Genomic DNA, 25,997 nt, shown 5'->3' on the forward strand with positions numbered 1-25,997 from the left:
GAATGTTGCAAATCCGAAACAATTACTACCTGCCGTCTGCTGGCTGCTGTGTGTTCCACAGCACGCAGGAGTCGTCCATCATGACGATGAAAGGCCATACGTCTTGCCTCTTCACTCCTTGCTCCTCCAGTCGGTTTCTCTCCAGCTCCAGGTTATGATATGACAGCTCTTTGATCATGAAGCGGGCAGCGCCTGTGACACGCGGGAGCACATGTGTCAATCTTTCAATTTATACTTTCACAGAGCTGTCACACCGACAGTGCCCTTCAACTAAAACACAGCTGCAAATCAAATGTAAAAGCTGAACATTCAATTTACATGGTGTGTGTGTGTGTGTGTGTGTGTGTGTGTGTGTGTGTGTGTGTGTGTGTGTGTGTATGCATTATGAATGAACTCTTAAGGTTCAGTAAATGTATGTTCTTTGTGCAGCACAAAGTTTACAGGGTTTATCACAGACACGTCAACACTCGGGGTCACAGTGAGACTAAATGGGTTCCTCCCTATGGTCGTCTATTCAGGCTCAATTTAGTGTAGTCACACCCATTTACAGACAGGCTGTGCCCCCTGATTGGCTAACATACAAATGATGTTTTCACACATGATGCTCAGACTCCAACTGGTTACAACAACTAACCTTTTACCTACTGCAAATAAACGTGTCCGATATGAGCAGGAAGGCCCACTGTAGTGAAGCTCTTCATTATCAGCTGAGAGATAAGTTGCAAGGTGACGTAGACTTAAAGGTTATCATGTGGAGTTTATGAGCTCTAGTAGCGCCATAGAGCAATGTTTTTTATGGTTTGTATCTTGCATGGTAAAACATTGGGGGGGGGGTGGGGTTAGTTTATAGTGTGTGTGTGTGCCTCATGACTCATAACATGTTTTTTTAAATCAATAAAAGCTTTTTTTAAATCAATAATGTGCGATTGATTTCTTAAGTAGGTAGCTGTGTAATGAGCAGGATAATGTACAGGGTGATAGAAGACACCCTGCATCTCCCTGTCGAGCTTCATTTCACCGTCTTTAAATCTTTAAAATGATCCTGATGGCATAAGATTGTTGTTGTTTGTAGTGAAATGGGACAATCCCTGGAAAAAAAGTGTGGTGTATACATGGAAAGAAATGTTCTATTTTAAGCAACAGTTAAGATATCTCAATTTAATTAAGCCAGAAAGTTGCTCACCAACTCCTGCGCTGTTGAACATAGCCGGCAGGACGAGCAGGATGTGGTTGGGCCAGTACTTTCTGTAGTGTGGCAACTCAAATTGCTTGACCACCAGAATGTGCAGATGAGAGGCGCCCTCCATGGCATGGAAAATGTTGAGCAGGCCGTGCTCTTGGCGTCCTGTAGTCGGAGTGAAGATTGGACTCTTTAACAGATCGGGGTCCTAGAGACGGACACGGAGAGAAGAAAGTGGAGTTAAAACAAAAGACTAAAGTGATTAAAACACTAACGCTAGAGAGCACTAGATGATCCATCCCGCACTCTCCTGACATCTATTGAAGCACAAACACAAATACTCCAACATGTATATAGTAAACTAACCTTGGTGGAGACCAGAGGCAGGCGCATGTTCTCCAAGTGGCTGCCCTGCTGACTGAAAACAAAGTGCTGCTCCTTGGCTTTGGGAATGACAAACTGGAGCTGGACCTCCTCCCCCAGCATGGACGAGCAGAAGGTGAAAGCATGGAAGGTGCACTCCGACAGCTACCGCACACAAATACACACAGATGCATTATTAACACAGAGAGATAACCATTAAGCGTCACTGCTGAGAGTAAAAAAAAAAAAAAAGCTCTCAAGCGATCAAGGATCAAAGTATTTTGACAGGTTGGGATTTCTGTTTGTACATGTATAAGTCAGCAATGTTTGAAGTTACGAGAGCTCAAAAAAGGTCGCAGGTGAGTGTCTTAAATGTTTGATGTGAGCATTGTGCACTCACCTGTGTGGCAGGGCCAGCTTCGCAGTAGTGGTGACATTGTTCACAGTGATGAAATGCATTGTGGGCGGCGAACCGGCTCAGACGTATGGACTTGGTCTCTCGTTTGGCTGGTGTTTGGCTCTCGCCTTCTTGCTTAAAATCTGCAAAAATCAAACATGTTCACACACTTACTTGTCTAAGTTCACATTAAGTAACATCCATGTTGTATTTACAATAGCAGATACAAATGTCAAAGTCAGAGACGACCTCTGCTGTGTGTTTGCATATATCTGCTGACCTTTAAAGCACTTTGGCATCTTGTCAGTGTAAACAGGGCTGGCCTTCCTGAACTTAGGGTCCCGGGGGTAGGGGTCAAAGGGCAGCTTTCGCACTTCCTCGATGTCAGGCAGCTGGGTATTTATGAGCGTTGTAACCTCTGATGTTTCTGGAGATGAAAAGAACATGAAAAGATGAGAACACAAACTAACTCAACACCATGCGAGTTCACCATTATATCTATGGTGTTTTTGAAAAGCATATGAGTCAGTTAAGTCCCAATGAGCTTCACCTTCTTCCTCCTCCTCATCCTCATCATACACATCCACCTCCAACAACCTGATGAGCATTCGAAACAGGATACGAAGAAACTGCAGATAGGCACCCGTTTTCCCCACCTAACAAAGGACAGAAATAAATCATCCCTTTAATGATCCAATGACACTTCAATCCAGATGGATAATTCATTTAATATACATATTAATAGCGCTTATATGCATCTGGGGGGGGCAGTACTTGTATTTTCTTACCTGTGGGGGTCCACTGAGTAGCAGGCGCCGTGGATGTGGCACAGATGGAGCTTCGTAATCGGCGTGATGCTGCCTGGCGATGGTCCACTGGCGGTAGTACATGCTCTGCTCTGCCCCCTGCAGGTTGGGAGTGACAAGCGGCCTCAGCGGGCTGCTCCAGGCCACGTCTGCATGCGGCAGCAGGGAGAAGGAGCTCAGCTGACTCCCCGACTCCCCCGCCAGCAGGTTGTATGCCGCACGCGACATGATGACTGTCCGGGGTGACACCCGAGCGGGCTTAGGGTCACGACCGCACTGAGTGGACTGGCTGGGCCTCTGGGTGGAGGAGGAAGATGGGGAGTTGGAGGAAGAGGAGGAACTGGAGTAAAGAGAGGGAGGGGCCTGAGAGGCTTTGGAGGGGTTAGAGGAGAACTGGCTTCCCAGGGAATCGCACTCCTGCTTGAAGCCTTGTGTTGCTGTGCCTATGTCCGAGGTGAATGCACCTTCAGGCGGGCAGGTGGAGGTGGAGGGCTTCTGGAAAGTGTCAGCAACGTCCGATGAACTGACTCCGTTCTCTGCCAAAGAGCCTGAGTGGAGACGAGAAGAGAGTTGTTGAATATGATATGAAATTCTAACTTCTGCTCTCTGGCATCTTTAATGCTGAGACTCAGTATCTCAGTGAGGTCAGCGACTCACCAGAGGTTCTGGTTGCAGCGCTGCCGTTGCTCTGAGGCCTTTCCAGCTCATCTCCATCATTCAAGCTGGTGGTGGCCTTCTCTGCGTCTGATTCCCGAGGGACCAGGGCTTTCTTGGGCTCCTGGACCATGCCCATGGACACATAGGTGCAGGCCAGACCCACCTCCTGCTCCAGGGCTGTACGAGTCAGGTAGCTGGAGTCTATCAGGCGCAGGTCGCTGTATTTCAGAGACCTAGTGGGGTAAAAGTGTTAAAAAAATATTTTTATTGAGATTTCTTTATTTGAATTTTTGATTGAATGCATATTTCTATGTTCTCTCCCACAAATCGGAAATTTTTGAAAATACATTTTAAGCCAAAACATTATTTATTATTAAAGTGTACAAAATCTGCTTCCCCAAATTGTATTGAAAATGTGATTTTCTGGTGCTAAGAAATCTAACATGGTTAATTGATGCTGACGCAACACAAATGCACAACCTGGGACTGGCACACAGGGTGCAGGACAAAATGTTATTGGAGCTCTCTTGTAGAGAAGACATCCTACACTGTGTGAACGTAGACGTGTAAGATAATGCTCGGAGGGTTAAAAAAAAAAAAAGAAGTCAAGGCAACCGCACACCAAGAGGAATTATAGATGAGCTAAAAGGAAACGTACTGTACTCTCCGTGATTGACCATGAGGCTTTATGAGTGATGGGGTATTGTGACATGAGCCTACCTGGGGAAAGTTTCTCCAAGAGGGTCCTTCCCTGTGAGGATGACGATGCAGGGCAGCCCTTCCAGATCCTCGTACGTGTGCGGTACCCAGTCTTCATTCTCACAGCCTCTCCACGCCTACAGCACAACACACATATTACATAATAATTACTGTTCAGTTATGCATGCATCATTTAGAACTAGACTAATAATGCATATTGGGCTGACGCTGGACTTGGATATCAAATAGGATATCAAAGGACAAATATTTATTTTCAGTTATTCCAGATATTATGTGAAAATGTAATTCAATAATAAAAAAGAAATTAGGATTTGTTATTAAAAATATGAATTTCTAGTATTCTAGACCACAGGTCACATATTATGTAAAGTGTGAATGTGTCAAACTGTACAAACGAGCTAAGAATGAAGTCCAAAAACATTCTCTGGCTGGGTTTCAGAGGAGACATTTGGTGGTTTACGTAAATGAGGTTTCACATTAATCTCAATGTTCTAAGAATAAAAGTCTTAGAAAAAGAGATAAGTGATTTCTGAGAATTTCAGTCAATTCCCGGATAATCACTTCAGACTTCTGCGTAAAACCCAATTCCATTCAAATCCTGATATCTAGTCAAACTTTGACGAACTTGAGCGTTTCACTCAAGAATCAAATGTCCTCAACACATCTTGTTTGATTAAACCACAGTAACTTTCAATGGATATTTAAAACGCTGTGACTCTGCTTTGCACGGCATTCTCACCCTCAGGCGGCTGGTGAAGTTTCTGTGCAGGTTGAGCTCAGAGGCCGGGCTGCCCAGCAACACGGCGAAGCACAGCTGGAGCCCCAGTTTGTCCCTCACGTCCTCCAGTCGTTCCCGGGCCAGCATTGCCAGCTGCAGTGAGGGGACTCGAACCAGCAGCATGTGACCCCGGCCCTGGGAGCCCTCTCTGCTCGGGGCATTGATCAGGTCCTCCACCATGGCCAGGGTCTCTGGGGTTATGTGGTCTCTCAGGGACGGGGATGATGTCAGGGCCATCATGGCCTCGGTGTACTGCTGAATCAGCAGGTAGCTGCGGATCACCATGCTGTGGAGGTGCGGATGTCTGAGACACAAATACAGGAGATTGTTAGTTTGAGATTTATAGCTGATTGTGATTTCTTTTATGAACACAGGCACAATTTAGGCAGCTTTGTGTTTAACCTGCTCACTGCCAGTTAATGTCAGTAGTTGAATGTAACTAAGTACACTTAAGTACACATTTGAGGTACTTGTACTTCCCTTGAGTATTTTCTTTTCATGTCACTTTATACCACTACATCTCAGGGGGAAATATTGTACTTTTTCAACACTACAATTATTAGACAACTTTAGTTACTCTACAAATTAAGATTTTTACACATAAAATATACAAAAACCCAACAGTATATTCAAGTACAGCTGAAACGATTCATCAATTAGTCCATGGGACAGAGAATGGGAATTGGCTGCTATTTTGCTAAAAGTCGTCGTCATTTTAAGTTTAAGTTAAGTTTTTATATTTTTCTACATTGAGTATTTTTACTTATAATACTTTAAGTACATTTTTCTGATTATACTTACATACTTTTACTTAGGTAACATTGTTAATGCAAGACTTTAACTTGTAACAGAGTCTTTTTACATATGATATTAGTACTTTAGTAAAGGATCTGAATACTTCCTCCACCGCTGGTAAACGCCATAACAAAATAACAGAAAACACACGTCTGTAATGTTTTGTATTGATGACAATATTCTTTTCAATGTTAATGTTTTTCCTCCAGTGATATCACCACACTGACCTTTCCAGCAGTGTGTGGACCATCTTCTCAAACGCATCATCACAGCGCAGAATGGGGCTGGCCACGCCCCACTGCAGGGAGCTGCTGTAGTTCCTCATGCCAAAGTAGAGCAACTCATTAGGAGACTGCTCCCCCTGCTGGCAGAAAAAAAAACCATATTAAAGTAAGAACATGGCATTATCTCATCATTTTATCCCGTTTACACAATCACTGTACTGCACCGAATGCAACGTTGAAAAGCAGAACTAGTTGACTAAGTAAGATGCTTGATTTGAAAGCTAAGTGAGTGCTTTCACTTCATTATTATTTGCAGTATGAGTTCCGAGTTCCCAACCTTTTTGGCTTGTGACCTCCTAAAATGTGGCAATGTCTAAGTTGCGACCCAAGTTGCATAAGTCTCTGAATTATGAGCAAGACAACAACATAAGTGAGGGTGGAGGGGAATGGAGATGGAGAGGAACGTCTGAAAAACTGAGTCTGAGGCTTTGGTGTCCTGTTAACCGTCCCAGTTTGGGGACTACTACTCTGAATAATGTCATCTAGACGATACTTCGATATTATGAAGTGTTACTGTAAATTCAGCTCAATATAATGATGCAACTAACACACACAGGGTGACCTTAACACCCCTACACTGCTCTGAGACTCTGAATTATAATCATGTAATAAAACAATGAGCAGTATAAGCTTGGATATCATTGGGACAAACCTAAACCCCTTTTATGAAGTGTAACCTAACACACAATGACCTGAAAGACTTAAAAGCACCATAAAGTTATAGTATGACAGATGTATCATGAGCAGAAATGTAAAAAGAAACTTGGACTGCCCCACTAGCCTAATGGTTCTCATCATGTTTGCTGTCTATCTACACAAACAAAAGCAAAAATGCCCCAAAAAAGAAGAAGAATCAAGTCACGTCTCCTGTTGGTGCAAGTGCACATTAAGTCCACCAGGTGGAGGAGCTAAACCACGGCTGTGACAAACCGGCCTCTGCAAGCTGCCATAACATTGAAAGGTAACTACATTTAGAAGTGAAATAGACGTCAGAACATTTTTTAATGTTAAAATAAGACTCACCAGACTTTCGTTGGAGGGCCAGTGAACTTCATTGTGGATGCTGATGCGGGACTGGTGGGTCTGCAGCGTGTGCGGGAAGCAGCTGACCTGCAGGACCAGGAGGTTCATGGCATCTAGAACTTCCTGGCAGTTCACCACCCGGTCAGCCAAACCCTGCAGCTCGCCGTGGCACACAGAGCCTGACAGAGCACTGGGGGACGGAGGAGGGCAAAGTGTTTGAAACATGAGCGGGATATTCAAAATTCACAACATTTAAGATGGATGCAAATAACAACTTCATTAGGGACATGGTTCATGAGGGCTTTTATATTCGCTGTGACAACTGCCCAGTGTCTTGTAGCTCATTCCCAAAAAAAGAAGAAGCAGGAAGTGATTTCTGTTCTGTTCCTGGAAGTGACAACAGTAGTTTGCTTGGATGAAGATCTTGGCGGCAGTGGCAACCATCTCTGAACAGAACCGTAAAATGCCTACAAATGTTAAACTGCATCAACACTAAAACCTTTATTTTTAATTCATTTCAGTCATACATCATCTGGCCGACATGTGACCATGATTCAAGGTCATAGATACTCAGTGCTGTATTTGTTTTCACTTTCTCGCTGCTATTTTCCTCTCTTCACTTTAATCAGTGTATAAAAAGCCCAAGGCTATATTTGCAGCCATAACAACTCATCTTTTCACACAGCTTTAGATATGGTGGCCGACAAGGTTCAGAAACATTTCCTTGCTGCTCGTTTGTCAGAATCAAAAATCCTGCTTGGACGTTAGTTCGTTACTCAGGAAATGCAGTATTTCTCCGTTGTTGTATTTGTTTTGGTTTTCTGTATTTGTTTTAGACTTTGCATCGTTTCCGAAGCTGCAGCATTCTCCATATTTAGATTATTAAAAGAGCCGAATAGTGTCAGCAGGTTACCTTGTGAGATCGACGTGCGAGTTGTCGTGAATGAGGACGAACAGGGTGTAGGGGTTCTGCTTGACTTTCCTCATGAAGGCTTCCATCTTGGCGTGAACCTCACCGTCCAGACGCACCACGTACTTGTCCGATTTCTGATAGGCTGAGCAGACGTCTTCGATTCCCAGGTCGACAAGCACTCCTGATCACAACAAACAAGAAACGGAAGTCTTAATATAATCTTGTCATCATTTAGTGACATTAAGTCTCTGGCAGGTGGAAAAGTCCTCCTTGAATCTTTATTGTGTTGTTATTTATGATGTTGCAGCTGGACACAAACCTGATTGTCTGATGCGCTGTGCCGTCTGGTGTACCAGAATGTGAGACGGAGGGACCAGAACAAGGAAGTCCACTTTACAAAAACGGCCCAAGTCGAGGTTCTGGGTTCCTGAGTCAGCGATTGAGCAGACTTGAGAGAGGAGGCTCCGGGCCACGCTCAGCTGGGTCGGATAGATCTGGAAGACCTTACATAACAGCTCTGCTCCAGGAAAACAAAGAGGGAGAAAGGATATGTATCAGTACCATTATCAATTTAAAGTGCAACAAAATAAGAATGACCTAAAGTGAAACAAAAGGTGGAGAATATTGCTATGAATTTATTGTAAATTGCTGCAGAATAAACATGTTGTTTGAACATGTTATAGAATTACAGTCTAATTAGAATATATATTGAATGTTTTGGCTGGTTTAAAAAAAAAGAAGAAGAAACCTGGCAGGTGAGTACGGTAGAGATCAATCTAACCTCTGTCTGACTGTGGTGACATGCTGGTAGCCTCCTGTGAATGGATGTGGTCATTGACATCGCCCTGGAAGGGCTGGATGACCTGTCCCTTCCGTCGCCGCTGGTATCGCACCAGCTGCTTGTCCAAATTGTCCCCTAAAAACAACCAGTCACCATAGTCACACAAAGACACAGAGCCAGGCATGCAAGCTGCTACAACACAAATATTCTCTTTGGTATGCAGCACAGACACAGTAAAACATAGATACAGAAATGCCTGTTATCATATGAATCATATCAAACGGATGTGTGACACCATGTTCTATCTTAGTCTTTTACGAATGATACAGACATCACGTCTTGTCTTGTGATCAATTTAGTAAGTAGATACCTAAACAATAGCCGTATTAAATATGTAGCATTGGCTGAGAGAAATAGAGCCTCAGCTTTTGTTTTCTTTCTTGCGTAATGTTTTATTCCATATAAATGTAATGGAGGTGACCGACCTCCATCATAACACGTTGTGGGAAACATTCAGTTCATCTTGTTTCTTCAAAATGACTTGGAATGCCTCCTTCATTAAAACTCAATAAGCACGTTGTATGGAGGCAGCACTCACCTAGTGACGTGGTTTTGAAGTGAGACGCCAAGATGCTGACCTTCCCTGTGATGAGTTCATAGCTGATCTCCTTAAGAAACTCATTTGTTGTCAGCATGCCTTCAGCTAAGGCCCGTGCTTGGTACTTTCCTGTGTGCAACACATAAGTTAAGATTCCATTATTATAACTTTAACATATTGTGCACTGATTGGTCGTGATAATAATAAGGTAGCAACCAAGTGAAATGCACTCACCCAAAACAAGCACACAGAACTCGTTGCCACTCATTTTAGAGGCACATATAATGACTACATAGGTGGGCAGGCACTTCTGGTGGTGAGGACCCTCACTGAGAGAACGAAGTGACTCCGAGATGCCCTCTCCCAAAGAGTTATGGGTAACCACGACTTGGACGCTGCCCCCTGAGACGCTGGCTTCCAGCCGAGCCAACCAGGGCAGCTGGGACGGGGAGATGGCAGGACCCCTGGGACAGCACAGCATGGCCTTCAAAACTATCTGCTCCAACTCCTCCCTCAGAGGAATCTGCACCGAGCCTGCAAAAAAAATTCAAATATGAAAAAAACATAACGTCTGATATAGAAGCGGACATGTACCAAAAGTTAGATATTTGTTTTGCAAGCAATTTTTCTGTTTAAATAAGGCACCAGCACCTCCAGGTCATTCACCGGGTAACAGCAAACATGCAACATGTCAGTAAAAACACCAGTGACAGCGAGGCTTCTGTGTGAGCTTCTTTTGTTTGCTGCTTACCTAAACGTGCAAGATACTGTAAAGTGAGCAGAATCATTGTCTCCACACAGAGAAGCTGGCTGCTGTTGAGGCCCAACATCTCCAGGGTTTTCTCCGTCAGCTGGCTGCTCTTATAGCAGCTGACCAGGAGGGGGCTCACCACTATGTCCCCAACATTCCCATAGAAATAAGGTAAAGTGCCATGCCCTGAAAAGAATGGTTATCATTAGACACAACAGAAACATGAAGCAGCTAGAAATGCTGAACAAAACAACTCTTGTAAAAGGTTCAAAACTTGTATACAGTTAAACAGTTGTTAGGGGAATACAATTGACATTTAGACACTTAATAAGTCAATATTACAGGTACAAAAGGCTAGTGTGACAAGCTGGGTAGGGATTCTGACAAACTAATCCAAATCACCAGGAACAAACAATGATTTTATGCTTGTAGTGCGACATGTTGTGAGTGGAAACCTTCTTACTGAAATGTAGTGTAACTAACATTTACAGTTGAAACACCAACATAGGTTGTATCTCACAGTGTTTTGATGAGGGACATTTGTCATTTGAAAAATGTAACTACTTTATTACTTTATTGGTGGTTTTGTTTCCTGATGATCTTTTTTTCCTGACATTGATAAAGAAAACTGTTTTGATATACCCTTCAGGATGATAACTAAAACAGATCACTAAAACAAAGCGTATACCGATGAGGATGACAGGGCGGACTCCTGAAGAGTTGAGGAGGTTATCGGGGACGATGACCGTCTCTCCAACGGTGACAGGTTGGGGCTGAATGACGCCTGCGACTGGAGGCTGCGGAGAGGACACTCCTAACACAGAACCTGGGGAGAAATAAAGGAATTACATGTCAATAATAGGATAAATCAATTGTAGGTTTTAGGTTTTAACATGTAAGTACAAGTAAGTGCAGAAGTGTTTAACATTATCCAGAAAGAAAACCAGTGCCGTAATATTTGTGGCTGTTGTACTGTGATCACAGAAATGTTATAAATGAAAGAAATCCGGACAGACAATTTATTTGAAATGATGCTTGAATATATAACCACAATTACATGATGTGGCAGAAATCTTCCTCAATCATGCATTAAAAAAAGAAAAAGCACTATCTCCATTGAGACTGGGTGAATCATCCCTAACAACCAGAGGACATCGGTGATGTGGCACACTCACTCCCAACACAGCGGAAGAGGAAAGGGGGGTTATAAACAACACATGCACAAAAGTGCACTTCTGCACACACAGTGAAATTAACTAAAAAGCAGACACATGACATAAGAGGGTCAATTAAATACACAACCCATCTGACACTGCCTCACGTAGAAAACATTAGAGCTCAAAGAGCCGTCCTGACTTAGTTCGGGGACTGACCTGGAGAACAAACTATCGGCCGGATGGCTGGCACGGGGACGGCTGTCGGTGGGACGGGTATCAACGGGTTGGGATGCCAGCTCCGGTGGCGCTTCTTTGGCGGACCCGAGTTCATGGCAGTGGATACTGAACATCCAAAACAGACACAGAGAACAACGTCAAAATAGAAAATAGAGCAAAACAAAAATGATAGTGAATGTATGAGACGTCTGCTTCTAAAAATATGTATTTATTTACAATATTTACACATTAATCAACATTGAGTTTCCACCTCAATGTGCCAGAGTTAGCTAATGAGCTTATTTTCATCGTAGGGTTAGGGTACAGGATATTAGAAATTAATGGCCTGACATTATCAATACAATGCTTAAGTAAGCACAATACAACACAATAGGATACAACTCAATGCAATACAATACAATACACAATTACATTACAAAAGCTGCAGATATGTAAAAACAATTAGAGCATGTAATGGCAGTGCCAGAGATGACATAGTGTGATTACTCATGATTGCAGGTTTGCTTTGCTTTCCGGCTCATTTTAAAAGTGTTGCTCTCTCTTAATTCAATAGGAAGACTATTCCAGTGGTGGGTGGCTCTGAATGAGAAGACTGCTTGCCCAAACCTGTTACATCCGTATTGTACAACACAGTCCCCTCTGGTAGTTGCCCGTATTGCCCTGACACTACTATCCTTGCACATTATGAACTGATTCGGTGTGGGAGGTGCCAGTCCACATACAATCTTAAAAATGAGGCAAGCATCTACAAAATGTTTAAAACTATCAACATTTTACTTTTGTACTATATGGCAATAGTGATATATATTGGCCTTTCTGTCAAGTGTTTGTCGTGAAGGACTTACCAGGACCGTCTCCTAAGTCAGCAGTGCGATACCCCGGAGCTTGAGGCCCTAAAGAGACCTGGGAGGGGCTCAGTAAGGGGGGACGCCCATCAACACCAAGGCCATTTGTCGGCCCGTTCACCCTCAGAGCTGTGGGTACTAGAGACACACACACATGCACATGAATACACACTATTACGAGAGATAGTTCAGACTTTATATTTTATTATATGTAGACTATGTATTTAATGATTTTGGAAGCAAGACTAAGAATCTACAGCCATGCTAGCGGCTCTGTGTGAGGCTGTACGAAAGCACAGCAGTGCTTTAAACTAAATGCTAACATTAGCATGCTAAAAATGCACACGTTGACAGTGATTATAGGTATAATAAGAACTAAACTGTACAATGATAACATCTCAAAAAACAGAAAAGATACTTTGTTCCAGATTAAGCGACTAGCTAAACTTCACATGTTGATGTTTAGCAGGTATAGCCTAATGTTTACCATGCTCACACTCTTAGTGTTAGCATGCTAACATTTGCTAATTAGTACCACAACAAAAAAGTACAGTTGAGTCTGATGAGAATTTTATTAGTATCGAGTCATGAACTAAGGTTTTGGACAAATTTAAATTTTGACCTGATGATGGCGCTAAAGGAAAAGACATTAGATCAGCAATTTAATTAGGATTCATCCTCCGGCCACCATGAATGTGTGTAAAAACATGGCATGGCAATACATCCAATAGTTGTAGCTATAGGCTACAAATGTAAACATATTTTCGCAGCTGTAACTACCTGCTGAGCAATACATAAAAATGAGTCAGTAGGCTACCAACAAGTGGCTTATTGATTTCCTATACATATTGCCAATAACCGGATTGGCCATTTTGCAATCTCATATTCACTGTGTTTGCCATAGACTAAAACATTGATCGGTGTGTGTAGCCTTTGCTTGTCAATATCACAACCTTGTGAAGGACCTAATGGATAGCAAAGCCTTAAAAAGTCATTACAGCATTCCTTCCTTCAGTATTGATTGGTGTATAAATACAAGTACACACACACACACACATGTGTCTGTTTTGCGTCTGCATGTTGTGTGTGCATCTAAGCAGGCCATAGCAGAGGTTAATCTTGGAGCTATGGTCAGTCCATCTGCCTTGTAGTGAACCACGTAGCTAAGCAATGTTTTTCAGCATAAGGCCATCTAAGTGACAGTCACATAAAGGCAAGGGCTTATTAGCATCTAAATCCTTACAAACACCACTGTCAAGGCCTGGATGTCACTACGAATGTGGCAGTGTGACCAAAATATATGTGGTGTATGTTATTGTGTGTGTCTCTTGTATTATCTATCTGGGAAGATTAATGATACAGCAAAAGTAAAGTATAATGCAGAGGACAAATACATTGACATGGCTGATAGAACAACAAGAAATTAGAGGTGTACTGAAAAAGAGCTTCACCTATTGGTAGAGTCTTGTTTCCAGATGTGGATGACAGAGGTTTGAGGAAACTGCAGTCTCTGCCGAGGTCCTGACTCCCGAAAAAGACAGAGGATACTAGCGTCGTTCTGGTGGGTGGAGAATCTGGAGGTCAAAACAAGATGATAAATTATCTTTGAAATACATATTAACACTCAACAACTCCGGCTGTTCCCGTGATTGGTCATTTGGTTGCCTTCATGCTACTAATCAATTGCTGAGAAAGTCTTTTGTGTCTGTATCCAATGTGCACTGCACAATACAAACACACCATAGTTTTCCTTTTCATTAATCATTCCAGAATGAACAGTTATTTGGGGAAGAGGTGGAGAAGTGCATGTAAATTGGCTTGCTAAGTCTCAGCGACCTCTTTGGGAGCAGGATGTACCTGAGATTTCAGGGTAATGCGAGCAACAAGCCTCGCAGCTCAGCTGTCTAACACATGAATGTCGGAGATCTCTGTTGACAGGCAGCTTCCAGGTTCAGAACAAATCAATACCGTAAGCTTTGTTTTTTATCAAAGAGGTAACGGGTGCTCTTGTTGTGAGAGGTCGGAGAAGAAACGTCTCCTCGAAAAGAGGCAGAATCTCTCATCTCTGTAGCGGTTTTTATTTGGTCTTTATTTCATTACACTGTTGTTGTTTTTTTACTTGGCATGACCTCATACGATAAAGTGACAGAATGAAATTGCATTCTGTAAAGAAGTATGTTACTCAAATGTATAAAATGTCCTTTTTATGACATGAAATAGGCAACTAATATCAGACAATGCAACAACTACAATAACAATAATAACAAAAATATACTGAAAACGTTTATCATTGATGAAATATCAGATTGCGACCAGAATAAACACCAGAGCGTCACAACAACAAAATGAGATGAAACCCACAAAGCCTCATAAACAGCAGAATGCAGTGTCAAGGTTCAAGCATCAGACTATGCTCACCTAATACATTTCAGGGCTTAGCGACCACCATCTGTCTCTATGGCAACAACATAAGCCATCAGCATAAACCCCACAACACAATAACTAACTCTTTTTGGAGAAATATATACAAATCGGATTGTCATTTTAGGGAGAAGGGAGGCAATATATTCAACGTAACTTATTGTTAAATGTTAGTAAAAATCATCTTGCACAGAAGTTAATCCATGTCAGCCTGAAGGGGATCACTAAATCTTACAATGCAAGTCATCTGTGCGGTCTCACCTGAGAGGGAGAAGGGAGAGGAGCTGTGTCCACTGGCGCCTCCGTTTTCTTTGCTGCTGAGGGAGGAGGACGAGCTGGGTTTGGATGTTGACGCACTGTTCGAGAACTGACGGGTTTTACAGTCTGAGATGGAAGAGAGAGGAATTACAAACAGAGCGTAACATCGCCACCAGAGATTACACACTGTACGTGCACTACAAGACAGAAGTGTAATATCAATTCAGAGTTGAAAAGCTAGGATTTTTACCTTTCCAGCAGATGAGGGGTCCTTTGCACAGAGCACCCTGAGAATTCTTCACCAGGTAGTTTTTTAAGTGCTTCTGCTTCTTGGGCTGGGTGCACAACTTCAGGTTGATGTGGTTCGAAAACTCAGTGAAGTATCTGAAACCCCTTTCCCCACAGCCCACACAGTTTCCTGAAAAACCTGGAAGAGCAAAACATGGAATTATTGTATTATTTTTGCAAGCATTATGTAATTATAGTTCAGGCTGGCCTGCACAAGGTTAACTACACCAGCGTATTCATTGTACCAGAAACTTAAAACGACGCTGATCGCTCGCTGATCTCGGACCAGGAGAACAGACTGACCTAAAAGTGCATTTTTCCCATTCTCGTCAGGCAAAAAGCGGCGGTCGACGGCACACACTAGGATGTGCTCGGGGACACTGGGGGACTTGGCACCAACCAGCTCAAAGCCCCCTGGGACTTCAATGGGCTCCGTTGCTATGGAGACCAGGCGGAGGTCCTTGCCGGCCTGACAGAACCCTGAGGAGGAAGTATTTTTATCAGTTAGACGATGAAACAGATATGACATTTGACGAAATAAAAGAGGGACTTTAGGGTAGATTTAGTTATTCTATCATCTTTTACAACAGGCCTAATATTTGTGTTTCTTTCTGCTTTGATATAAATATGTTGAGTTTTTACAGTCCAAATCAAAGGCCTTTTTAGATTACCGTCCAGTGTGCAGCAGCCGTCGGGTGCCGGGGCCTGAAGGTAGGGAAGCGGAGGGCTGCTGCTGTCTGAGTCTTCATCGTCCTCCTGCTCCTCCGGATCGTTGGAAGAGTGGCTGTTCATAAGCTCGTGGCCTGGCGTCTCCCCAACATGGACTTCTGTTTTCGACTTCATGTCTGATGGACATTTTAAATCTGGGTTATTTTCACTCGAGCTGGATTATGGTAACACTGCATTTTACAGGTCTGCTAATTCCTAAAGAAATTCTAGTAAGTTCCCTTGAAAGAACTTTGTCATTTGATACTAATTATAGGGAATTATAGGGAATTAGGGAGCAGTGACTTAAAGAGTAATTTAGTCAATGCACAGCAGGTCGGCCTAACAGGCAAAAGTGTGACATTTGTTCAAAGGTGATCATAGAACTTGAATTTAAATAAAACATTAAGTTCTAATAACACATTAATATATTTTTATGTGGGTTTAAATTAAGATGACATTTTTTATTTCCCTTATAATTACTAGCAAATTACAAAGACCCAACAAAGTGACCACAGCTTTGACTCAATATCTTAATTTGTGGAAAATGTGGCACTTTCATTAGTATGTACACACATTTATTTCAAATGTAAACCAGAGATGTATGGCAAGAAAATCAATAGTAAATGTCGACATGACAGCCACTGCAATTCCTACCTTCCGTGTTACCAGAGTACGGCTCCGGCTCAAGGTAGAGCTGTGTGAAGATGGGCTGTGGATCTCCGCTGCTCGAGCGCAGTGACGCCTCGATAGAGTTGTGGAGAGCCTCTTCAAATCGAGCAGACTTGAGCTGCCCGGCGTACGAATTTCCCATTATCTGTGAGAGCAAAGATGCACAGTCATGATGCTGTTTATCTCTATTTATTGATTAGTTCCTTACATAAGAATAGCAAGCTCTGCAGATGGCAATCCAGCAGCAGGTGTCCTCACACAAATGCATTTGTGTTTTCAAATGAGACACAGCTGTATCAACTAGTGCTTCAGCTACAATTTAAAGACCTCACATTGAGCTCTGGGTGATTGTAGTTGGAATATCTCACTCTGACATTTTATAGGCCAAACTGCTGATTGGTCAGTCAAGAAAACAATCATCAAATGAATCAATGGTGAAAATAATCTTTAGTCGTAGCCCTATATGTGTGTGTGTACTGTATCTTTAAATGGTTTACCAGAGGCTCCTACAAATAGTAAGAGAAGCTACACACACACACACACACACACACACACACACACACACACACACACACACACACACACACATACACACACACAGTTTCTCTATGTCAGTCCAAACATAATGGCCAAGGCCAATGGCTTTTTGCTCTCTTTTTTTTTTGCTCTTTCTCCTTCTGTCTGTTGTGTCACTCTGCCTGCTCTGCCCCCGTGCCCCCTGCACCCCAGTGTCCACTCTGGGACATCTGCCGGGGTCGGCTGTGTGGACCTGAGGTTGGTTGGCTTTCTGGTGGCAGGTGGCCACTGGACAGAGGGCTAAGCACGCAGTCTCAAAGAAGAGAGCACAAGAAAGAGACAGAGGGAGGGGAGGGGGGGAGAGACAGAAAGCACTCCAAATGTGGGGTTAGAAAGCAGCACTGACCAATGGCTATGCTACATCATAGTCCATTCTGTACACATCGGAGTCTCCCATCTTTTCAGTTTGTCATAACATTTCACTTTTTTTTGTAACATTTGTTTTTAATAACTAGCTAGTAATCAAGAGCATTCAAACTGTGTGTGGGAAAAAGCAAAAAGGGAGTTTTGGCTGCTTTCCTGACACATGAGTTTGGCGTGAAGTTCCTCCCATGTTTGTCCTTGGACTACTTCTGACTGGTGCAGACCAGTGTGGTGGTTCCTCTACACTAGAGCAGCCAAATTGTGGCCCAGGTTGAAGACTTCAGCTGTTTGAGGAAAGCTCAAAGTTCTCATTTAGGCCTTGCAAAGATCCTGCGCAGCTGTCGAAGAACTTACATGTCAAGGTTATGTGTTGTATCTTTAGTTTTGATGAAAGTCAGTTATAAGTGACCTAAACTTGAGCTTAGAGATTAGTAATGATTTGACTAACCTGGCCTTTCAGAACTGTTTTTCCAACCCAACATTAGCCTTAGATTGTAGATGTGTATGTGCGGGTGCTGCTATGAAGAAATGTAGTTGCAGCAATTTTGCATAAAATGAAAGAACTATTTTGCACTTGACATAGGCACTAAATGTGTAGATTAATTAATGACTTAATTAATGACTTAATAACTACTTTTTAAAATCCATTGGGGCTGCAACTAACTATTTCTCTTCCAATATTGATTATTCTGATTATTATCAGTCGTTTCACTATAAAATGTAGTGAAAAATATCCATCCAAAACCCTGATGTGAGGTGTTCGAAACCCAACGATTTCTAAGTTAGTTGTTCTGTTCATCTGTACCAAACATTGAATTTGTCAGTCAGTGGATCGATATCTACTAGACACACAGTGTCTTTTGGCCAAACAGAAACCCTGAACCTTTTGGTTTTGTCAATAATGCACAGGGTGGGACTCAAGTTGGAGCTGCATTTTCTCGTCCCGGGTCTCACGTTGCCCAGGCCTGGGCAGGTTCCAGACTCCATGTTTACCTTCCTGGGGAGGAATCTGACCAACCCAGACAAAAGACAAGATTAACAGTGCCTGACTGTGCTGAAAAAGAGATAAGCAGCTTAACAGAATGAAGCTACAGTATATCTTGCTTAACTGACGGAGGAAGGTGGCTGCACGGAGAGACAAAGAAAATGAGTGCCTGAGGGCGTTTTTCAAGCAGCCGCTGTCTGTTCGATTGTGAAGTCAAAAGAGGCTCCGGAGTCCTTTTTGGCTGGATGACCCTCAAGCCTCAGAGGACACATTTGTCATTAAGCTCGTGCAGGCCGGAGGTGAACAAAGACAATGACCTTTTGTCACCTGCACAACCTAAAACAAAGCGTGACTGTTGTGAGAGGTCGCTCAACGGATGATTCTGAGGTGGGACTCAGGTGGTTGCTAAGGTCAGCTTTAGTGACAGAGGGGTATTTCAGGTGAGTCAGCGGCTGCGGTGTGCTTGATGGATGGTCAAACATAATGAGTGGACTCTGCCGGGGAGAAGCAGTTTAATGTGCGAAGACTAATGGCCTAAAAAGGGGTGTTCATGTCACTTAGTGGTGACTTTAAAACTGCCTCTCAGCCGGTCAGAGAGGCAGTCAAGACCATTCCTCGGCTCATGGGTGGCATCAACAGATTGCATGAATGTGACAAAGTAAGGCAGTCTAATCTTCACTCAGATTTGAGAAGACCAAGACAGAGAACAAGAAGACTTACGTTGTCGGATTGTTCCCAGGCGTGAAGGGACTTGTTCACCTCTGCTACATGCTGGATCTCTACCACTCAGTGGAAACTTTCAGCAAAGACATTTCACTCAGTACTTCGAGACCTGGGGGAGAGCAGGGAGAACTCTAATTAGCTTACAGGGTATCACTGTCAATGATACAATGAAACATAAATGTTTTATAATTCCTGAAAGATACGCTGCAGAATAATGGGGTTAGGTTTGCTCTAAGTAGCCAGTATACATTGTATGACTCAACAAACAGGGTTCCAGGGAACCAATTTTGAGCAACAAATTTAAGGCTTAAATCCCAAAAACATAAATCTGAACAATAATTCAGTGTGATTCTGTTTTCAAGATTTATTTTTCCTAAAATGCAAAAAGAACAAATTAGCCAATTTACTGGAATAAATCTAATTCATTGAGACAACATGAAAAAACACACTCTCAATATGATGTAAAAGTACAGATTAAGGCAGAGTTTGATTTGAATTTGACAATTGATTTTGGTAATAATTGTTAATAACACTTTCAACAAACTACTTAAACAATGTTGTGGTTTACGTGTTTTATTTTACACTTGTATTAATATTTTTTTGCAAGACAAAGAACAACGTTAAAGTAATGTACCGTTGCATGAAAAGCCATTAACATGTAAACTGCAGAAAGTCAGGTAACCCCGGGTCTAGAACATGCCCATTCACAAAATAAACGAGAGCACTTATGGCCACTCAGACATTAACAGCAGGTAAAACCATAACATATGTACTCACTATTACGAGGCTAAAAAGGCATCATGTGACACCGCGGCCCCCAGGGCTACCTTTATAAAACACAATTGGGTGTCTTAAGTTGTAGCTACACTCACAACACACAGTCACTCTACTCTGAATGGATTTGTCAATTACTTTGACCCTTTGACAAAGTATTGTTTAGCCACTCAGGCCTCTGATATAACGTAAGCAAAGTTCCCTTCAAAACACTGACGGTCACAATCTCCCCTGTCAACACTTCTCACTCTTCTGTAAGAGGGAGGTTGGTCTGGGGTCCAAGTCCTTCAAAAGGCAAGTGTACACTCCAGTACTGACCACAATTTACCTTTTTTTTGTGAATGATTAGCCAGTGTGATACAGCTAATCTAGGCAGTTACAAATGTCACTATTACAGAAACATGTACTCTTTTACCTTCTGGGCAACTGAATCACTAAATGCAACTTTTGCTTAAGAAGATTATAACAGACTCAAATGTAGCATTGATCATGTGAAATGTATTATTGTAGCTAAAGTATCATAGCACAAGTTCAGGCTTCACCCTCCACTGGGTGTTCCCACAAAGGTCTCACACTCTGCTAATTACCCAGGGAGCAGAGTCTTGAAATATGTTGATGCTTATCTAGCCATGAAGGGTAGACGACACAGAAGGAGACGCAGATGGCTCCCCAGATGAAGACGAAGGAGCCGTAAATCTAGACACCAAACACAAGCCCAGCCTGAGGTGCTTAATAGGGTTCTGTCTTTCCAGTAATGACATTTGAGGGAATGTTAAGGCTGACAAGCTGGTCTAGTTTCTTACTTAAAGCCAGATTGTTTAGAAGTCAAAGGTTGGACACACATATTTCTAACATGTTCTTTGTAATGCTATTGAAACTGCATGTGCATGCACACCCAGAATATGTCAAGTATACATTGATATAGCTACCTGTAATATATACAGTACATAGAAATCTATATTTTATTGCAAAAGATTGCCATCTGTACTGTCTATGCTGGTATCATGGCTTCACATTATTAAAGACCGTTATCAAAAGTGATGTCAGTCAAATGTTTTCTTTGTACATCGCCCCTTTTAGTCAAACAAGACTTTATTTGCAACTACTGGAGAATGGAAAGAAATTAAGCATTGTTGTGAATGTTGCAGGTAACAATATATTTTTGATTGTATGAACATTATAAAGTTGTAAAATATGGCAGTAAGCCAATGACAATGGCATTCATAAAAGTAAATAAAATGTAATGAATCTAGCATGAATGTTCATATTCTTCAAATGTTCTGTAATCGGATTGCTTTTTTAAGTGCAAATGGTCACAACTGTGGCTTGGGTAAAGTGATCCTTAGTTATATCACATATCTTACTTTATCCAATTGAGCTGATCTTACTTTTAACCCTGTCTTTCCTTTATCTCCAGTCCTTCTTTTGTTTCTCCCTCAACTGCATAATTACATTACAGTGTTTACAATAGAGGGAGAGAAGCAGGATTTAATTCTCCTCCTGACCTGGTTTGATTATATTCTGACTCAGCAGATCCTTCAAGTAAAAGCCCCCACATTTCTTAAATAATGGGAGAAAATCCTTCTAATGTTTATATTACTTTCCACATAAATATCTGAGAAATAGAGGTCGGAACATGTTGATATTGTCCATACAGTTAAACTTGGCTATTGTTAAAAATGTGTTATTTAAACAACTACAAGTAAAGATCAGGTTTGGAAGAAAGTCTAAGTTCAGACTGACCTACAGTTTAGACCAGGGCTATTCAAATATTTAGTTCATTTTCAGAAAGCTAAGGGCCCGGGAAGCTATTATTCTAGGGGGTTAAATTGACCCACTCGACTTCTCTCTGACATTCTCTTTTGCTAATTTGTGTGTTTTGGGTAGCATTTTTGATATACACACCAGATATAACACATATCTTTACTCAAAACAAAGGAAAAGAAAGATCTATGCTCCTCACCATGGGGGGGCCTGTTTAGGTTTTACAATGGGGAAGCAAAGCTGCAAAGAGACATAATGGCGGGGGTGTCTGGGGGTCGTCCCCCAGAAAAAGACAATGTCATTTAAAACAAAACTCTTGGATTAAGTCACAGCCACATTCCGTTAATTAATAACAATTCTGTCAGAATCACAGTGATATTTGTGTTTTGGTAAAACAGCGCCCCCCCAGTGCGTCAGTAACCGTTCAGGCACAGATAGGTACTGCACCATAGGAGGCGGCGAGAACCTTTCAAATTAAAATGATAATACATTCAGATAAAGTTCTGTGAGACGTTGAGGAGGGAAAAGCTGCTAAGACACCACATTAACTGTAGGAAGCGCTGTGTTATGTGAAAATAATGTCAGTGTCGCCGGACTGCTTTTCCTTTCTGTCCATTTCAGAAAAGAGGGATAAATACCTGGATAGAATTAAAAAACTTTAACATGTGATAGTTGGTGGATTATGTGTTTGCCGAATTACAGGAGATGTTTAGACAGATTCAGAAACAGATGGTGAATGTAATTGTATAAGTATATTTGGTCGGTAATTAGAGCAGCATTGTTATTTCCTTGTTGTTTTTAACGGAGTTCTGCTGAATGCATGGGAATACAATGTATTAGATGTTTGTGTATTTTTCGCTTTCCCCTTGATGGTCACCTGTACCGTAACACACACACACACACACACACACACACACACACACACACACACACACACACACACACACACACACACACACACGCACTCAACTGTATCACTGCACAGACAGGCGCACTATTTTGTGAAAGAAAACCAACAGAGACGTCCCATAGAGCCCGTTAGCGGACTTGGCCGCGCTGTTGTGTAGATGTTGATGCGTGTGTGCAGCGCATGCGCAAACCAAAGTCCGGCTGGGCTGTCGCAGTTTTCTACAGAACCACTGATCCACATAACTTCACAAGGAGCACTCCACATCATCGGGTCCTCATCGACACACGCGCCAAACGCGAAATAGATCAATGCCAGGGTTGGCAAGATAATCGAAACTCAGATGCACACACACACACACACACACACACACACACACACACACACACACACACACACACACACACACACACACACACACACACAGACTTCTGTCATTAAGGATATCTAAATTCTATACACCTCATTGTTATGCATTAACAATTTAAGTCCATACCAATAGCTCAGCACATTGTTAACATTGGATAGACACTGCCCATAGACATGAGAGAAAAGGGGGATGGGGTAAGAGATGAAGAAGAAAACAAACAAACATCTCTCCATGCTCTCTAAATCAGGTGCTAAAAGCCCATCTCATTAATTCTACCTCAGGGCCACATGTGACACAAGCAGTTAAAAAAAAACTTGTACTCCTGTACCTTCCATGAATACTCGACCAGTGGATGAAACCTTAGAATCCAAATCAAATGCAGTACATTCCAAATGTGAAGGCAGCGTTTTGTCAGATGTAGTCCATTTTAGATAATAAATCCTAGTGGAAAGAATTTGTTGATATCCAGGCAGCATATGGAGTTTCAATCTTCTCTGGTATGTCTCAAGTCACCTTCGTCATGATACTCTACAGAGAGAAATGGGAATCCCACTCTTTCCCTCGGAACAGCAGAATCCCTCCCTATCTCTCTCTCGCCCTTTCTCTCTCACTCGCATGCAAACAAACACACACACACACACACACACGCACGCACACACACGCACACACACACACACACACACACACACACACACACACACACACACACACACACAGACCCCTCCCCCTAGTCCCCTATGCCCTCCTCTGTCCTGTGCCATTTGCCAAGGAGGGAGGGAATCCACCGGGGGCTCATTCATCTTGGCCCTGCTGACCCCCTGTGGTGACAGATGCTCTTGGAGGCCTGCGGAGCTGTGGGGGGGAACAAAGAGGAAGATCCCGCATTTCCCCGCTGCCACACAGACCCGTAGCCCTGCCACGCGTGACCCCCAGCACGCCAAGACACTGACAATGTGTCAGGTGAGAATCTTCATTTTCTGGAAAGATAGCTAGGGTGGATCTTTAAATCAAACCTTTTCAAGCTCAGTTCAGACTCTTGTTGACACACACAACTTTATTTTATTGGGGGCCAATTCAAGTGACAGGAGAATCCATCCCCAGCAAAATGGGGACAAGAATGTCAAGTCAGATTGAGCATTTTGTCTTCGTAGCCTTGCCCGGGATTGGCCCCACACTGGGCTTTTACTCCCGCTATAAATACCAGGGGCTCATCTGGTCAAAATAAATAAACGGAAATGTACCACAAATCAACAGGCGCTGGCAGATGTTAGGGATTCTATGTCTTTAGAGCCTAGTAATCAGGGCTGGCACCTTATCAAGATATCGCTCAATGGAGAAGGGCTCCAGAGGGATCGCATTGTATGCAAGTGAAGTTAGGTATGTGTCACATTGCTGCTAAAACATACACGGCTACAACAGCTGAGCAAAATGTCAAACTTCCACATATGATTCTAATCAAATCATTCTATCCTTGAGTCCTTTTACAATCCAATACCAACTATTATACATTTTAAATCTTCAATATTTTTCTACTCAAGGTTGCTGAAATTCTGTAACACACTTAACTTAATCCTTTACTGTGACCTCGCGCGTGTAAAGTTACAGCAGAACGCCCTAGGACTCCTGTGTCTGTTTTCCTGCAGACTAATTGATGAAGAATTTGTCAGGTAAATAGTAGATCTGAGTAAACTCACAACTACTTGATGGCGGGGAGGATGCACTCACGAATTTACCATGACACAGCATTTTTTAGGTCTCTGTTTAATACCAATATTTCCCTTCAGATTAATTGATCAGATGAATGAAGAGTTACATTTGCTTTTATAGAGATAAGATAAAGTAAAATGTGAATGTATTACTGTCTAGAAATTGGGTTTTTGTATGAAGTTCATCAGAAAATACCTACTTAAAACACAAAATAATAATACCAATTCATGATTACACTAAAACCCTGATTACATTTCTGTTGTCATACATTCTCACATCATCAACATCTCTCTTTGCTGGTCCAGGTTCCTTGCTTCGCTGAGCCGTGTGACTGCTGTTCCAGTTCATTACCACAGACACAGTCAACAGTTGTTTTAATCAAGTCGTGTGCAGCTCTTCGCACCTCCTCTCCAATGGTTATATTAGGGGCACAGTGAGCGCGATGCCTGCTGTAAACCACCACGCCAGCCAATCAGGGCCTCCATTAGTCCTTACGGGGCTTTCACGCACTCTTTTCTCTCAATCAGCCACATTTGTCTAAACATTGGGCTTGAGTTTGACTGTGAAATTTGTCTGGCTATTGCTGATTAAGACCACACGTGAACATATCTGTGAGTCTCAAGCAGTGCCTCGGATTATACTTGACATTATTAAGTGATGGAGATATTGAAAATTAACTTTATCAGGTGGAACAAAAGTGAAATCTCAACAATGATCCATCTGATACCAGCGTCGCCACAAGTTCGACTGGGGGAAAAGAGCTGTCAGTGTGATTTATGTCAAAGCCCCTGACTTTGACGTGGCCTGTCTTAAATAGCCCAGTTAGAATGGAGATAATGAGTAAACCCGGCATTTTCTTTGACCTCAAAAGACACTGTGCAAAAAAACAAAAGAGTGTGGATTGAATGGCTGCCCGCCCACCAAACCCATCCTTCACCACTGCATTGAGCTCCTGCTAAAGTCCCTGACAAAGGGGAAGTGCCATCGCCACCTGAGGAAAGAAGAGTCCCATGATCAGCTGTGGGGGGTTCTGGGAGATCTTGGGCTTGATGCTCTTAAATGTGGAGGGGGTAGGGGAGAGGACTTCTTCCTCTCTTAGGATTCCCAGAGGAGTGCCACAGCTTTGTGTTAGCTGACTCAGCATACCTGACTAACTTTGCACATTAGGATAATTGATTACATAACATGGCAGGTTGAGG

The 25,997-nt window shown here is 42.5% G+C and overlaps 1 protein-coding gene across 3 annotated transcripts in view; it reads right to left on the reverse strand.

Annotated features, from left to right (window-relative positions):
- Nucleotides 1-25,997, reverse strand: part of greb1l (GREB1 like retinoic acid receptor coactivator) — a 43,634-nt gene that overhangs the window by 4,267 nt on the left and 13,370 nt on the right. The window contains exons 2-29 of one of the 3 annotated variants that reach the window (XM_029454098.1): nucleotides 19,274-19,385; nucleotides 16,615-16,774; nucleotides 15,924-16,097; nucleotides 15,556-15,732; nucleotides 15,215-15,391; nucleotides 14,968-15,090; nucleotides 13,737-13,859; nucleotides 12,286-12,423; nucleotides 11,420-11,545; nucleotides 10,735-10,872; nucleotides 10,047-10,232; nucleotides 9,530-9,829; nucleotides 9,296-9,424; nucleotides 8,698-8,832; nucleotides 8,236-8,433; nucleotides 7,917-8,097; nucleotides 7,004-7,193; nucleotides 5,924-6,057; nucleotides 4,863-5,205; nucleotides 4,124-4,239; nucleotides 3,404-3,636; nucleotides 2,729-3,294; nucleotides 2,491-2,596; nucleotides 2,221-2,367; nucleotides 1,944-2,083; nucleotides 1,547-1,708; nucleotides 1,184-1,388; nucleotides 30-192 (exon numbers count right to left, since the gene is read on the reverse strand). In XM_029454098.1, the coding sequence (XP_029309958.1) occupies nucleotides 30-192; nucleotides 1,184-1,388; nucleotides 1,547-1,708; nucleotides 1,944-2,083; nucleotides 2,221-2,367; nucleotides 2,491-2,596; nucleotides 2,729-3,294; nucleotides 3,404-3,636; nucleotides 4,124-4,239; nucleotides 4,863-5,205; nucleotides 5,924-6,057; nucleotides 7,004-7,193; nucleotides 7,917-8,097; nucleotides 8,236-8,433; nucleotides 8,698-8,832; nucleotides 9,296-9,424; nucleotides 9,530-9,829; nucleotides 10,047-10,232; nucleotides 10,735-10,872; nucleotides 11,420-11,545; nucleotides 12,286-12,423; nucleotides 13,737-13,859; nucleotides 14,968-15,090; nucleotides 15,215-15,391; nucleotides 15,556-15,732; nucleotides 15,924-16,097; nucleotides 16,615-16,771 (4,967 nt within the window). In that variant the 5' untranslated portion in view covers nucleotides 16,772-16,774; nucleotides 19,274-19,385. Of the gene's footprint in view, nucleotides 1-29; nucleotides 193-1,183; nucleotides 1,389-1,546; nucleotides 1,709-1,943; nucleotides 2,084-2,220; nucleotides 2,368-2,490; nucleotides 2,597-2,728; nucleotides 3,295-3,403; nucleotides 3,637-4,123; nucleotides 4,240-4,862; nucleotides 5,206-5,923; nucleotides 6,061-7,003; nucleotides 7,194-7,916; nucleotides 8,098-8,235; nucleotides 8,434-8,697; nucleotides 8,833-9,295; nucleotides 9,425-9,529; nucleotides 9,830-10,046; nucleotides 10,233-10,734; nucleotides 10,873-11,419; nucleotides 11,546-12,285; nucleotides 12,424-13,736; nucleotides 13,860-14,967; nucleotides 15,091-15,214; nucleotides 15,392-15,555; nucleotides 15,733-15,923; nucleotides 16,098-16,614; nucleotides 16,775-18,451; nucleotides 18,631-19,273; nucleotides 19,386-25,997 lie in introns of those variants that run through there. The other 2 variants (XM_029454096.1, XM_029454097.1) reach the window with 2 other exon arrangements.

This window comes from Cottoperca gobio, chromosome 17 (assembly GCF_900634415.1).
Source record: "Cottoperca gobio chromosome 17, fCotGob3.1, whole genome shotgun sequence".
In the NCBI taxonomy this organism is placed as follows: domain Eukaryota; kingdom Metazoa; phylum Chordata; class Actinopteri; order Perciformes; family Bovichtidae; genus Cottoperca; species Cottoperca gobio.